Below are 16480 nucleotides of genomic sequence, written 5' to 3' on the forward strand. Positions count from 1 at the left end.
GCTCAGCCCACCAGGGGGCGGGGCTGGCTGGCATGTGGTGCTGGGGGATTGAACAGCGGTCCCTTTGTTTTTGCTAAGCTTGTTCTAAGTAGGTGCTTTAGACCACTGAGCCATCTCACCAGCCCCCCTCTTTTTTTTTCAAGTTTCTACTATTATCTTTGACTTTTAGTATTGAAGGAAAAATTTTTGCATCTATATTTTTCACAATTTCTAGACTTTGCCTAATAATGCATCTCTTCTAAATACTTCTCAGACAAAGTGAAGTAAACTTCTGCTTAGAATCCAGGTCATTTAGGTAGATGATGACTTCTAACCAGAATTACCCTAGAGTAGTAACTTGCGAATTTGATTAGGGACTACAAAGACATACGAACTGAAAGGAAACCACTTATAAAGGTACTTTGCCTTCCTGCCTGCTGGACAGGTCTCTATTTGGCTACACAGGTGTGAACACGGAGAATCCTACAGCTACTAAATCAAGCTGGGCATGCTGACCTCAGAATGCAGGGAGTGGTCAGTGTTAGCACTGCTTTGCCTCCAACTATGCCTGATGTATTGATTATAATCTTCAAGTAGCTGGAGTCCTGAGTAATTTAAGGATTTGGTGACTGCATGTGCTAACTGAGATCAGATATATATATATATTTTAAACTTCTATTTATTTATTTATTTATTTATTTTCCTTTCTTTGCAGCTTGGGCTAAGGGACAGGGCATGTTCCTCCGAGGACTACCACAGGCAGGTTCTGTCAATTCTTGTTCTTCTTCGTAAATGAGACCCTTCTGACAGAATAACTCCTAGTGCGGATGCTTTTATTTCTCTTGACTAAGCTTTTAAATCATGTATAAGTTGTGCTTTAAATTTTCATTTAAATGAAAATTTGATGACCCACCTGGGTGACCCATGTGGGTGATTCATAAATTAGACTATAGTTTTATTGACTTTAATGAAACAGCAAAGCAAGCTTCGCCCAGAAGCCATCCGCCCCCGTGGAATCCCCTTGGATCCTGTGTTTACCAGTAGACAGCCACGGGGGTTCGCTGGATTGTGCTTCCTAAGGCACTGTCCCAGGAGAGGCCCACAGACGGGTGATGGGGATGCTGCCACCTGGTCCCTTACCTTGCACCTCATTTGTTCTGCATGGAGTTCGTCGTGGTGATCCGGCAAAGGCTGAGAAAGCTTCTTTTTGAAACTTTTAAGCTTCTCCAGAGAGTCAGCTACTCCTTTCTCACATGTTTCCCAGTCCTATAATGGAAAAGAAAACAAATAAAATGGATAAATGGATCTCTCTCTCTCTCTCTCTCTCTCTCTCTCTCTCTCTCTCTCTCTCTCTCTCTCCTGCCCATCCTTCTTTTCTTCTGGTAGAAAATGGGAAAAACAAAAATGAAAGAAACACTATTTAGAATGTGAGAGTAAAGTACTTTTTCTTTCTTTCTATTTGCTACAGTGTCTCACTATGCAGCTCGGACTTGTAGTGATCCTCCTATCTCAGCCTCCTTAGCACTGGGGTTACAGGCATGGGCCACCACGCCCGGCTTCAGTGTCTGGCTCTGTATGCAGCCAGCACAGCATATGATACCAGGGATTGACACCCACTTACCAGGCAGACACTTAAACTGCCCAGCTATCTCTCCGGCCCTAAAGTACTCATTTTAATAGCCAAAGAAAGAATAAAAATGATATTTATGAATACTAGGATGGGTCCATAGGGTAGGCAGCATACTTGGGACACAGAAGGAATTGAGTTCAAATTCAATTCTGTTATTCTTTAACTTTGTAGCTAAAATAAGCACATGATCCTCTATGTCTCAGTTTTCCCTATGAAGATGGAAATAAAACAAACTGTATAAATTATTGGATGATTAAAATAGGCAGTACATGTCCAGGCACCAAACACAATACCCAGAGAACACTGTCTATGCAAAAATGTTGCTGGAGTCCAAATCTATGTACAGAGGTGGGAGACCAGCTTAGAACTTCACCTCTTCCTTAGCCTCCCTCCTAAAATGCCTACACTCAGTGCCTACACTTTCTCACAAGAGCTCTGGGGCAATAGGAAAAGAGGAGGTAGAGTCTCCTTCAGGATGAAAAGACACAGGAGTGGTGGAAGGCATCAGAATGTAACAATGTGACCCTGACTGTGATCCTACTTGACATCTAAGCAGCACCAGCAGTCAGGTCTGAGTTGTCACAGGAATGGAAATACTCAAGGGTGACACTCAGTGGCTTCAGTTGCCTTTGTCTGGTCAGTGCCTAGCTTAGCCATGCCTTGTCTAGCACAGAATTCATCCCAAGGAGAAGTGGAAGCAGAAAGCTACTGTGCAGTCATGATAAATATGTATGTAGTATGCACAGTGGGAACAAGTGCCCCCGAGATACAGCAGGGCAGGCAGCACAGAGCACCGCATAGGACGTGCAGGTCTGCACGTGCTCATGAGGAAAGAGCTCAGATCAGCGGTTCCCTTTGGAAACGTGACCCATCAAACTGGTAACACTGGTTACCTCTGGGGAGGGCAGTGTAGCATGGGAGGCAGTATAAAGGAAATTTTATTGCTTATTTTATATAGTCCATTTACTACCTGAATTTATTCTTGTGATACATTGTGTTCCTTTTGAAATTAAACATAAAAATAAAAAAAGAAAGGAACCATAATGGAGATTGGTTCCATACAGCAACTCTATAAACTAACTCATGTCTGATTCGTTGCTGGCACTGAAAATCACAGCTAAACAAGTGTCTCCCATATTTTTCAATGTTGCCTATTTTGTCATAGTGTCCATTCCGGGACTCCACATCCCCAGGTACCCTTTGCACACCATAAATCCCTAAGTTCCAAAGAAAGACAAATAGAAGAACAGCTCACACCACCAAGTAGCTGGTGCAGTGCAAAACTGGGCTGCAATTTCCTCCACAGAGCCTTGTTGTCCCGAAGTCTCCTGTTTGCAGTCTTCTCCCCTGCGCTGCCTTTCTGGTGCAGTAAGCCCACTGGCTCTGTTATCACAGCCACCATTTGTGAAATCTCTCTACTCAAGGTGGCCTTTGTTTCCTAACTGAACTGAGAATTTGGCCCTAAATTCTGATTTCTCTTTAAGCAGCCTTCATAGAATTTCTCAGGGTGCCTGATCACACCCCTCTTCCTAATGAAGAGAAGCAAACAAACAAACGAAAGCCCCCACATGAAAGGCAATGTTTTTCCTGTCATTTGCAGATTTGTTCCCATTCTCCTTCACTGTGTAATACCTGTCTTCCCAAGCTATACTTAGTTTGCCAGTGCTCAGCATATTGAGGATAGACAAAACGATCCTTTCTGATTAAGCTGCGCAATATTCTCAATGGAGTCAGCACATGCCCTGCAATCAGTCAAGAGCTGTTCATTGATCTAACACAGATAAGGCCTGCCACTTCCTTCTGTGACAAGATTAAGAAACGTTAATGAAGCTGGAGAACATGACGTGGAATTACAATGACTATTTTTGGCATGTGTGCTCAAAGCATTAGATTAAGAGCTAAAAATAGATCAGGATTATAGCTGTGGAGAAAGGATACAATAAAATGAGGCTAAAAAATTAATAAAATAAAATAAAACGAGGCTATACAAATATTAAAATTTGGATTTATGCTTCATTAGGTCAAAAACATATTCTAAATAAAATAAACTTTAACAAAAGAAGGCTAAAGATTTCCTTTCCCAAAGATAACTCGGATTGTGAAGCTACGGCCATGTCTTCTTACTGCATGAATTATAAGGAAATAATCCCATGCCATGGTCTGAAAACATCTATTAAAGCTGATGTTTTATACATGAACAGACAGAGAAACAAGACAGAAAAAAAAAGAAAAGAAAAAAGAAAAAGAAAATGATTCAGACATCATGCCTTATTAAGTCTTGGGAATATCTCCAAAAAACACAACACAAAGAAAAATATATGATTAACATGTTTGCCTCAGAGTGAGTTACAACACTTTAAATCCTTTCCTGACAGAAAGAGAAGAAAAAGCCAATCAGGCGTATTATATTACTGGTAAACTGTGCTGTGTACAAATTAATAGTGCATTCTAGATGGTTAGTGGCATTTTTAAGGGTTTCCTACCTGGAAGGTAATATATTATTAAACAAATGCAGTAGCATGAACCCCAATGAATGTGTATACTTAAAGCAACAAAAGCCAAAAGTGTTTCATTAACATTGGTTATGTGTTATCTATGATCCAAACAAGAGACAAACCACAATTAATAGATTCGAACATTGATTTTGAAAGTACATAAAAACTTACCATTTACTGTGTTCACTTTTTGGAATCATAACTTCAATGAAGATAATAACTACCATTATTTAGAGTTTAGCACACATTAATTATCCCACAAAACATAAAGGAGATGCAATTATAGCCACTCGACAAATGTGGAAAGTGACGTTGAGTTAGGTTGCATTAACCGGGTTACTACAGAGATTTCTTCTTTTTTCTCTACAGAAATGTTGACTGAATCCAGGGCCTCATGCTCAGCAAGAGCTCTACCACTGAGTTACATCCCCAGCCCACAATGGCAACTTGGGCTTATCTGAGCTTAGTTAGGACCTATGCCCTCTTTAAAGTGCCCATTTACCTATGCATTATGTGTAGAATTGGACAGTGGGGAGAAAGGCTCCCTGAAGGAAGTGTGGATAAATCTAAATTTCCTAAAATCTTACAGAGTGATCAATGTGCAATTTGTATCCAACCAAGGGTTTTTATATAAATTTTATTGCACGACAACCTGTTTGCATAAACTAAGACCAATTGAGAATATCTTTTAAAGTTGGATCTTCCCTGCTATAAAATACAAGATAGTGATCTTGAAAACCATTTTAAAGCCTTAAGTTAGGGAGTGGAATTTACTCTCTGAATGTCTGCCTCACTTTATAAAGTCATCCCATGGCTAAGACAGTACAGGCTATTAATCAGAATTCATAGCTTGGATAGTCTGATTAGAGTTTAAATTACTTGCTGAAGGATTTTCCTAAAAGATGAAGTGCTAAAACTTGGGAAACTTTGCCAGTCATGCAAGATAGGACAAGGTCTAATAAAACACAGAAGATCAAGATAGTATAGTGCATTACTCAGTGATCTGGCATGATTTGATTCGCCAAAAAACAATGGGAGGAAACAGTGCAGCTATTAAAAAGGCCCTGATAGCTGAACTTACTTTCAACAAGAAGGCCAGCTTTTTCTTTTGCTCCTCCAGATGCAGGCTGGCAGACTTCCACTTCTCTTGGATTTCAGTGAGTTCTGTCTGCAAGGCGGCCTCAGCTGCACTGTCCGCAGAGAGCAGGAGCTGCTTGCCAGCCTCCACGGTCAGGATGTAGCTGCCTTGCTGTCGCAGGAACACCTTTTCCTTGAACTGAAAGAACCAGCTTTTTACTGTTATGCCCTTTCTTTATCATTTCCCTGCTAGCATTTTTAAACAACCCTGTATGTTAGCATGCACAGCTTGTCTTCTCTCATCCTGGAGACATTTCCTGAGCTGAGACTTTGGGCACCACGAATGAGCTCTGTGTACTTAAAGAGTGCACCAGGTAGACTCTTCCCTTCTGCTCTCAAGTGAAATACAATTTCCTGCAATATGAAATCTTCTCTATAACATAAATGGTCAGGGAATGCAGAGGGACACTTGACTCAGCATGGGGGGGGGCACAGGGATGCCTCCTCAAAGTGAGAAAGCTGAGCTGAAAGTCTTGTGAATGCAACCTGATCAAGAAGTGATGGGCAAGACCAGGGGTGGAGGAAAGCACACCTTCCCACAGAAGGGGAGGTGGGCACACTCATTCTACAAGAGAACTTTACAAGGAGAATTCAGGAAACAGGATGTAGTTCCCAGTGGCTGGAGTAGGGGATGCATAGAGGAGAGTGGCTGAAAATGAGGCAAGACCACATTTTGCACCAGAATTTTGGTTTTTATAGTGAAAGCACTTGAGATTCATGGAAGAATACTCAACAAAGAAGTGATGTGTTGACACTGAAGTTTTAGGAAAAAGCACACAGCAGCAGGTAGAAAGTAGAGTGACAGAGGGCATGGCCATGTTAAGATGGAATAGGAAGGTACTATCTATCCAGGCAAACCATCAGGAATTTCTCTCTTAATGTGTTGACCACAGGGATGGAGACTTAAAGCAGATTAGATATGGGGAGAGGTGATGAAGGGGACAGCTCCACAGTGACTGTAGGATTCCTGGACAAATGGACCAATAGCTGGTGACATTATTTACTTGGACTGGGAACATAGAAAAAGAAGTGTTTGGTATAGAGACAGTAGCCTCTGTTAGGGGTCCTTGTATCCGCAACACACATAGAAACAAATCTAAAGGATAGAGGAGTTGGACCTCAGCAGGTGAGTCTGACCACAAATACCAGTTTGCCTCTTCTGTGCTGGCAGAGCATGGAGTTAAGGCTATGTCTGTAGATGAGTTTTCCCAGAGGAGTAGAAAGCTTGGAGGAGAAAAGAATCTGAGAACAATGACTTTTTGAGGAGGTGCAGCCCACAGAATACATTGGCCAGGACTGATAAGAGCACTAGGAGTTTTCTGTCTCACAGGCTGGAGCCCCAGTTCCCAGGCTGGTAAAAGGAAGGGTCAAAGAGCTCGAGGACTAAGTATTTTACCTTCTCTGGAGTGCTTTAGTCACATGTATAAGAGGCTCATGAGTTAAATATATGTTATCAACACAGTCATCTTTCCTTTGTCCATTCGCTTTCCATTCGATGCTGGGCTAGAGCTGCTCTAGGTGTTGGTGTGTGAAGTGATGGAGTCCTTGCAAAAGACTCCAATCCCTCCACTTAATGGAGGCTTTTCAACACAATCACTTTTCTTATCTGGTTGACACTGGATAACAATATTATCCCTAATGTCACTACAGAGTCCTTTGGAAGAACTTAAAGGATGTAGTGGAAATGCAGAGGAGACTGACAACTGTGCGTTTTCTTACCTGTACTTCATCAAAGAGTGTCCTCACTTGCTGCAATGGTACAGGGACACTTCCAAGCCCATTCATGGGTAGATGAGACACTTCCACCAGCCACTTATGCAGCTTTTCTGCCATCTCCCTGTAGCGCTGCCACTGGCGAATCTGGCTGTCAATGATCCCTCGCCTCTGCTGGGCTCTGCGAATCACTCCCTGCCACTGATTACTGAGGAGGGTCAACTTCAGGTTGAACTCATCCCTGGGAAGATATAATTACATGGTGAAGAACTGTCATCCTGGAGGCAGTAACATAATCAGCTAATGTGTACATTTTTGATGATCATGCACATTCCCGAAGAAGTGATCTAAGGCAGATGATTTGAAATACTATGCCAGGTACTGCTCTTGGGTCTACGGCAGGTAACTTTTCAAATTAAACTACTACTGTCAGCAAACAGTGAGTGTTTTCATGCCACAGGGTAAGATGGAAGCAAATCTCTGACAAGATCATTGTCATTGACCCTCTTCCTGGGTACATGGGAGGTATGAAGATGGCGAGGGGAAGAGCTCCAAAGCCTAAGCACACCATAGCGGATCTGTGACAGTGACTTGTGTCCCTGTGACAGGAAAACACATTGGACAAATCTTATTTACAAACTCTGTCTTCAGCTAGAATCAAAGGCACTGGGTACGGACAAACTGTTATGGTCACAAGAATTGTAAGCTGCTTAAGTTGTACATTAAAAAGATCTCTAAAACCAGTGATTTGTAAATGTCTTTATATTTTCTCACAATCAATAGCTCCAATGTTTTAGCAAATTATTCCACATATTAATCTAATTTGTCCCTTCTCCATTTTAGGCCAATTTCTCTTTGTTCTTAGAAAAATGAAAATGATGGTCATCTTGATCTCTCTAAAGGTCATTCCTATATCTAAAAATAAAGAATTTTACTAGAGCATTGTCAATTTCAGGCAAAAGAATCTCAGGATTCTTAAATATCTTCTACCTATCTACTTCTATGTTTTTTACCTTAAAAGTATTTCTATAATTTATTTGCATTTATCACTTATATTTATTTATTATTTAAATTTATTTAGCTAATTAATTTATTTATCATTGTGCCTTACAGTTGGCTCATATAGGTTGTCCAGATGAGTGCCTTTGTAGCTTCCAGTGTTGTCCATAGATTGAATGACTACAGCAACCAATTATTGGCCATCTCAATTGTATTTGTTTCTACTTCTTCAAATATGTTCTCTCTTTTGGGAGCAGTGTCCAATTGAATTGGATTTATTATTCTGGATGTCTATATAATTGATTCTTCTTATCATCTAGGGCCACTGTGAACTTTGACTTTATAACCAGGTGTGCACTTCCAAAAACCTATTTATGACTCAGTTCAAACAAAAAATGTATGTGTAGTGAAAACTAACAATGCCAGTACTAAAAGTAAAACATACTGAGAAAACCTAGAAAAGTTTCCTGTGTTCTTTCATTTTAAAATTAAGCTCTAAAATAACTACATTTTAATAACTTCTGTTTTGGAAAGGAAAGTCTTATCTACCTATTCTCTCTGTGTGTGTCTCTTGTCTCTATCTGTCTGTCTATCTGTCTGTCTGTCTGTGTCTGTGTCTGTGTCTGTGTCTGTCTCTCTCTCTGTCTGTCTCTGTCTCTGTCTCTCTGTCTCTGTCTCTGTCTCTGTCTCTCTCTCTCTCTCTCTCTCTCTCTCTCTCTCTCTCTCCTTTATAATATCATGGTTCATGAATTGTTCACAAACAGAAATATTCCACAAAATTTTACTTCCATTTGCAGACTTCATATTGGGCAATGAACACAGCTGTGTCCATCTTCCCCAGAATTGTGGCATGAATTAAGTTCATGAACTGGGCAAAGCTATCTCTGTGGCCCCAAGGAGTGGGTTTTCAATGCTTCTTCCCATTCAGTCCAGTCAGAACAGAGATCCAGGATAACAAGGATGGGACCTACTGTGTTTCCTATACCCCAAAGGAGCCTGGGATCTGTACTGTGAGTCTGCATCGAGGAGCAGCATGGATGGGGCTCCCCACTCACCGTGACCGTGGGGAGAAGGCACCGCCCCCACCCGGGAGTGTTTCACTGCTGCACTTTCTGCTCCAGTGGAGGTCAGAAAAATGCATGCTGTGCCCGTGGGGGCACCATGCCAGGTGGGTACCTAGGCTGTGGCCATGGGCACAAGGGCCCCCCAGGGCGGGCGACCCCACTGGTCTTGTTGTGGGAAGTTTATCGAGAAGTCCGAATGCGCAGGTGGGCAGAGTGCACCGCGGAGTCTGCTGTGAACTGTGGCTCTGTGACGGCTTCCAGCGTGGGAAAGCCGTGGATTTCCAGAGGACCCTGGAGCTTCACTCATCCTCAAGAGATGGATAGAATTAAAACCAAGTGCCCTATTTCACCCTAGAGTTCCTCACAGGCTGTACCTGTAGCTGCTGGTGCACACGTCTCCTACAGTCGGTTGGCAGGGCTCCTTCTCTACCATTGGAGGCCCCTGTCTATTTCATACAGGTATAGAAGTATCTGGGCCATTGGAAAGCAGAGGTCATGTGGCTGTGAGAATTTCTTTACTTTCTGATATATTTTAAATTTATCCTTGCTGGGCATGGTGGCACACACCTGTTACCCCAGTACTTGGGAGGCTGAGGCAGGAGGATCGCCATAAGTTCAAGGCCAGCTTGGGCTACATAAGCAAGATAAGGCCAGCCTGCACCACACAGCAAGACCTTGTCTCAAAAAGTAAAAATGATCCCTGACCTGCATATTATTTAGCTACTTTCCCCAGAGAACGGAAACCTCCCCCTGTCCTATCTACTTTGGGCTAGCACATTTTTAGTGGACTTACTGATACACGTTCTGTGACCAATTTAATGTGACTTCCATGTTTCCTGGGTGAGCCCTCTTCATGTACTGTCCCATTCCCTTCACTTATCACCTTGTCACTGTGTGGCAGAGGATACCCGGAAAGTAAAGGGGCAGGAGACTGAAACAGATCTTCGCCTTGCTTTCAGTTGTCATACTGAACGATCTGAATAAGTTCCCTCCTCCCTTCTCTTTGATTTTTAGAATGATCTTTCTTAGTCTATATAGCTAGAAACTTAACTGGCAGCTTTGATGCTTACATGGTGCTTTCTTAGCTGCTAGAGAATTCTGAGAAGCACTGTTACCTCAGGCCTGCTGAGGTCCGCTCTGTGTCTATTTTGTGTGTTATTCTGGGACTCATAATTTCTTAAGTAGTAATAAACTCAGCATGCATCAAAGTTACCAAAATTCAAAAAAAAAATTCATGAACTGAGTTTCCACTGTATATTCCAAATGTGAATTTGCTTTATGATGCTACCTTAAAAGTTATAAGCATCTGTCAGCTCAGAAATGCGTAACTCTTGGACTTGAGAGGACCCCAGAGCAGGTTGCTTTTCACAACAGTTCATCATCCAAGATCTTGTCAGTGTCCCGACTTCACAATGTGTAATCACACCATCCCACTCTACCTGCCAGTGCAAGAAACCGCTAACCTCTGACATCTCAGTGATGAGAGAGATACTCTAAGGAACAAAACTCATAAACTAGCTTTCAGAGTCCCAATGCGTTGCTCATCTGGAACCCTCCTATTGTCAACAGGCTGTAAACTGATATTTTCTTTTCCTTGTGCTAATTTCAAAATTCTTTTTTCTTCCATCCAACTTTCTCATCTCATCTTTCTTTCTCCTAGATTTTAATTTTAGCATTTAAAATTTAATAGATGTTGGTTTACACAGGAATTTTTATTTTTATTTTACTTAATTACTTGATTATTCATAATATTGTTAGAGTTGGCCAAAGGAAGATAAAGCAAAAGATAAAAGTTAATTGTACTTGAATTTGTTTTATTTTGAAGATCTTAAATTATCAGTAAAACTCACATTTAAGTTTGGTTTGCAAAGAATAGAATAAATACAGTATCACATTTTGGTGTTCCAATTTTAACCATGAAAACCTTTAATGTACTTCCAAAGAAATAGCCCCTTAAAACTGAAGTGACTTCCAAAACATTAAAAACAAAACTTTCAATAAATAAAAGTGATTTATTTTCTAAATTTTTTAGAATGACAATAAGTTAATAATCATCAAAGCTACTGGTCCTACATATGAGAAGGATCTACCTATGTAATAAAATGAATGAAATTAACTCCTCAAATAGCACCAGAGAAAATAGATGAGTTTAAGTAAATATTATTCATAAGAAATGGAAATATTGTCTAAAATTGCCAATTCACATGCAATAAGTCTGAAGAGAAGCTGTATTTTTTTTACCTCTGAGTTTATGTCCTACATAAATGAAGAGCAAGATTGATTTTAGGGTGAATACAACCTGGCTTAAGGTCATAAATCATTTTCAAACATGGAACACAAGGAAGATAGTTGGTATAATTCCAGTGTTGACTACAAACCAGACACAGAAGTGCAAAACCTAATTCTGCTGCTATTTACTTAGGTGACCTTGATCAAACCAGTTCACATTTGTAGCTCTCAGGTTTTTCATATCTAAGTAAGAGAGATGGACTAGTGATATCTAGGCTTCTTTTAGGAACAAAATTTCTGTAATTGTTATAAGAATATTAGAAGCATCTGTTTACAAACCATTGATACAATTCATTCTGATCTATTCATTAATTCCAGTCCCTACAGATGAGTAGTGAAGGTTGGCTAGGTGATTTCCAATTACTCCATGTCCTTCATATCACATAATAGCAGTTCTCTAAAAAGATTCAATACACACTCATTTCAGAGTTTCAGACAAGCTTTTCTCCAATTACTGAGGCTCTGTGATAATACAATTGCCTTAGGAAGATTGGATACATGCCCTCTAATCTGTTCATTAAAAAGAAAATGACTAATTTACCGGAGTCTTTCTTCATAATAATTTATCAAAGATCCTACCTGTCATCAACTTGACCTTGTTCTAGAAGACGTTGCCCATCAATAATGATTGAATGCAAAATCTGCTGACGACTGAACATCTCGGCTTGGAACAACTATAATTTCAAAAGAGAAGAATATACTTTATAGTTCCTAATTTTAGCGATTAGTTCTCTGATGACTCTCCAAATATTCTGGGTTTCACAAGGATATAAAAAGTATAGCCAGTTAAAACAGAGTATGTGTGAAATCCTGCAGTGTAGGAATAATTTATCTGTAAATCATCAATTAAGATACGCTTGAAGATAAAATTTACCTTTTGGTTTACTAAATCCAAAGACTAAAAGTAGGTATATTTCCATTCTTTTTTTGCTGAAAAGCACAAAGTAAGGTAACTGAATGTATAATTTGTGTTCTGGTCCTTTTGAATTCACTGTTTTTTGTTTTAATTAACCAAATTATTTCACTAGTAAAACACTCAATAGTAAGGTCTTTCAAATTTTTTTTTTATTTTTAAACTTATTTATTTTTTAATGTATTTGGTACAGGGTCTCACTACGCAACTGGGACTCGGGTAGTGATCTTCCTGTTTTCAGCCTCCTCAGTGCTGGGATTACAAGTACAGACCACTACACCTGGACTCTGTGGCCAGCACAGCCCACCCTGGGGGCGGGGCTGGCATGGCATGTGGTGCCTGGGATGGAACTGCAGGCCCTGCACTTGTCTAAGCTTGCCTAAGCAGGCACTCCAGTCTGTGGAGCTATCTTGCCAGTCCTATTTTTATTAAAACAGCTCAATCACACATTTAAGTATCCAATTTAATGACATTTATTATATTTCAGATTTATACAAATAATATTTCAATCAACTTTATTTTATTTTACTTATTAAATGCATTTGGTTGTTACAGAGTCTCACTACACAGCTCAGACTCATAGTGATCCTCCTGTTTTCAGCCTCCCCAGTGCTGGGATTATAGGTGTACACCACTACGCCCAACTCTGTAGCTGGCTCAGCCCACCCTGGGGTTGGGGCTGGCGTGGCATCTGGTGCCAGGGATTGATCCTCAGTCCCTATGCTTGCCTAAGGTTCCCTAAGCGGGCACTTTAGTCTGCTGAGCTATCTCGCCAGCCCCTGCAATCAACTGTAGAATACTTACATCCCCAGAAAAAGAAACTCCATACTCATCAGCCATTATCCCCCACTTCCTCCCAACTTCTAGCTCTCAGTGACCCTCACGCTACATCCTGTTTCTATGCATTGCCTGTCATGGACATTTTATGGAATCCTGTCCTAGGTGGTCTTTTGTGGTCAATTTTTTCCCTTGACATAACGTTTTCAAGTCTTATTTATCTTATACTACACTTTGGCAGTTTATTCTTTTGGACTTCTCATAAGGCACATTTATTTATCTTTTCACTAGTTGATGGATATCACGGTTGCTTCCATTTTTTGTCTGTAATGAATAATGTCATTGTGAGCATACTTTTATACAAATTTTTGAGAGGACACATTTTCATTTCTCTTAAGAAAATACCTAGAAGTAGAACTACTGGATATTTAGAGTAGCTCCCTGTTTCATATTTTGAGGAACTGCCAAACTGTTTTCTAAAGTAGCTTCATCACTTAATATTCTCATTAGCTGCATAGGGGGTTCCCATCTCCTATACCCTCACCATTGCTGTCTTTCTCACTGCATTTCACTATTCTAATGTGTGTGTGAAATGGTATATCATTATAGTTTTGATCTATAACTTTCAGTTTGTCATTTGTCCATCTAGCAAAACTGGATTTAAAACTATCTTTCAAATGTTTAAATTCTGCATTGTTAAAATTTCAGCAACATGTTTTAAAGTTAATTTCATTCTTAAGTTCTGACATTTTTCTTTTGCTTAAGGTAAGTATTAGACCTCCGTGTTTACTTCATGAACATGTAGAGCAACCCGGCTATGCTCATATATAGCAAAATAGAGAAAAAGAGTTGGCAAATTAATTTACTTTTGTAGATTACATTTTCTATGTTTCCTGAGAAATAGTTATAATGTAGTTTGATCAAGAGATAGACTCGAAGCCTTGATATCTTCATTCCCTTGCATAAAATTAATATTTGCTTTTTTGTGGTCTAGAGATTGAACGTAGGCCTTTACCCTGGGGTGTATCCCTCCCTAGCCAGTATTTTAAAAATTTGAGAAAGGGTTTAAGTTACTAAGTTGCCCTGGTTGGGCTTGAATTTGTGATCCTTGGGCCTCAGCCTCCCAATTTGTTGTGATTATATGCATATTTCACCATGCCTGGCTAAAAGTTCATATATGAGTTTTTTGTTTGATTGTTTGTCTTTGTATTTTAGGACAGGGTCTACAGTGTCTCACTACATAGATCGGACTCATAGTGATTCTCCTGTTTTCAGCCTCCCAAGCTCTGGGATTACAGGCTTGTACCACCACGCCCAGTCTCAATCACTGTATCAGCGCACCTCGGGGGCAGGGCTGGCACAGCACGCTGGGGATCCAAGCCCAGCTGCCACACTCTGCCTAAGCAGGCACTTTAGTCCACTGAGCTATCTGGCCAGCCCTCATATATGCTTTTAAAAGAAAAAATAATTTCATTTATCAGAGACTTTTGATCAGAGCACAGTTACTGAAGCAATTAGCCTTGGCAATATTAATGTAGGCTACAATGCAATTCAAAATTTGTCTAGCCTCCTGCACTCCTTCTACCATTTCCTCTCCCCCAGGCCCTGGCAGTAAATAGCTTTCAATGACAACTCTGTCACCACACATTGCAAGGTATCGATGCCTCACACATGGCTACAACTAATGGTGGAGCAGAGAACTGGGCATAATTTTGTAATCAAGATATCAAAACATGAAGCTTAAGAAAGTTGAAATGATGCATTCATTTGAGCAGAAAAGGTACAGCATTTTGCATTCTCCTATGGCATTTCACAGCACCTCCCACAGACTCGCAACACTTTTGGGACCCTCAGAGCCACTGGCACAACTTACCTCATGCGCCCTCTGCTGTTCCAGGAGATGCTGGTAATTGCCCGAAATCTCTACTGCTAACTTTTGCTCTGTTTGCACCAGGAACTCCATCCATGTCTCACACTTTTCTAGGAAAGTCTGATGTTGTAGCAGAAATGACTGCAACTTGCTGACAGAATGAAGGGCAAGGGAAACAATTATTTGGCTCATTTGTTTGTATCTCTAGCATATATGACTAGATTAAAAGTCCACCAAGTCCAGTTCTCATGCAATAACCACAAGCTCTTAGGTGATGGCATTTTAGGTGGCCACATTAAAAAGAAAATTAGACAAATGTAAGTTTAAAATGTTGCATTTTGAAGTAACTAATAGTATATATCCCTTGAACTCAAATACTCAATTTTTTTTCTGCATTTGAGAAGTTACATCACGATTTACATTTTCCATTTCTAATTCAACTTTAATTTAAAATTATTGGAAAGATCTAGAATTTACAAATATACACAAATGACGAAACTTTACTCTGTGCTCCAAAGTTTAGGGTTAAAATGTTTTATTTTTATTAATTTTATTGAGAAACAAATAGCAATGAGACAATTTCAAACTGATTAATAGGACAGTTTCAATAATTAATACAATGCATATTGTTGTCTTCATAGTGGTTATTCATAGTACAAGACGCAGACATGATATCCTGTTCAAACACTATTAGTACAAATCTTCTCATTGAATTAAGAGAAAGCAGCTGTATATCTATCCTAACTATTTTGTGTACACAAATACAAAATGGTCCTTCATTTGTATCCCCTTTTCTTGTTTAGTTTTGTCAGAGATGGGTATTCCATTGCCATTTAAATATTGTAGGTGCCTGAATTCAGCAAAATAATCCAACATAGTCCAGTAGTCCATAATAGTAGTGGGTTATCCATAGGTCTGTCAGTATCAGAAGTTGCTGACTTGAGCCTTTTATAGCTCAGTATATTAATATAGCTTTACTTTTCATAAGGGTTAAAACTTAATGGCCATTGTCATAGGATTAAAAAAGAACTTAGAGGCAATTAAGGCTGCTACATTTGTGTAGCCCTGTAATCTCACCTATTTAGGAGGATGAGGCAGAAAGATTGAAAGTTTGAAGGTAGCCTGGGTAACTTACCTTGTCTCGATATAAAATTTGTGGAAAGGGCCAGGGATAGATTGGTGTTGGCATGCTTGCCAACAATGCCCTGGTTCAGTCTACATTACCTATCTCTCCCTCAAAAAAAAAAAGAGGCAGTAAGCCACAAGAACTTCCCCTTCATAAAGGGGAAGTTAAGGCATTATAAAGAATCTTCATGCAGGGCCAGTGAGGTAGCTCAGAGGATTAAAGGGCTTGTGTAGGCAAGCTTAGGCAAGTTTAGCCAAGCATAGGGACCGCGGTTCCATTCCTGGCATCACATGCCATGCCAGCCCTGCCCCCAGGGTGGGCTGAACCAGGAACAGATTCCAAGCATGTTGATGCATGCCTGTAATCCCAGAGCTGGGGAACTTGAAAACAGGAGGATCCCTATGACTCTGAGCTGTATAGTGAGACCCTGTAACGGCCAAATACATGAAGAAGGAGAAGGGGGAGGAGGAGGAGGAGGAGGAGGAGGA

The 16480-nt window shown here is 40.3% G+C and overlaps 1 protein-coding gene across 1 annotated transcript in view; it reads right to left on the reverse strand.

The window, feature by feature from the left end:
* Syne1 (spectrin repeat containing nuclear envelope protein 1) overlaps window positions 1–16480 on the reverse strand; it is a 564055-nt gene that overhangs the window by 65807 nt on the left and 481768 nt on the right. The window contains 5 exon segments of the mRNA XM_023706255.1: window positions 1120–1245; window positions 5186–5380; window positions 6961–7195; window positions 11886–11980; window positions 14870–15017. Of these exon segments, the coding sequence (XP_023562023.1) occupies window positions 1120–1245; window positions 5186–5380; window positions 6961–7195; window positions 11886–11980; window positions 14870–15017 (799 nt within the window).

Source organism: Octodon degus, unplaced genomic scaffold (assembly GCF_000260255.1).
Source record: "Octodon degus isolate 3935 unplaced genomic scaffold, OctDeg1.0 scaffold00246, whole genome shotgun sequence".
Taxonomy (NCBI): domain Eukaryota; kingdom Metazoa; phylum Chordata; class Mammalia; order Rodentia; family Octodontidae; genus Octodon; species Octodon degus.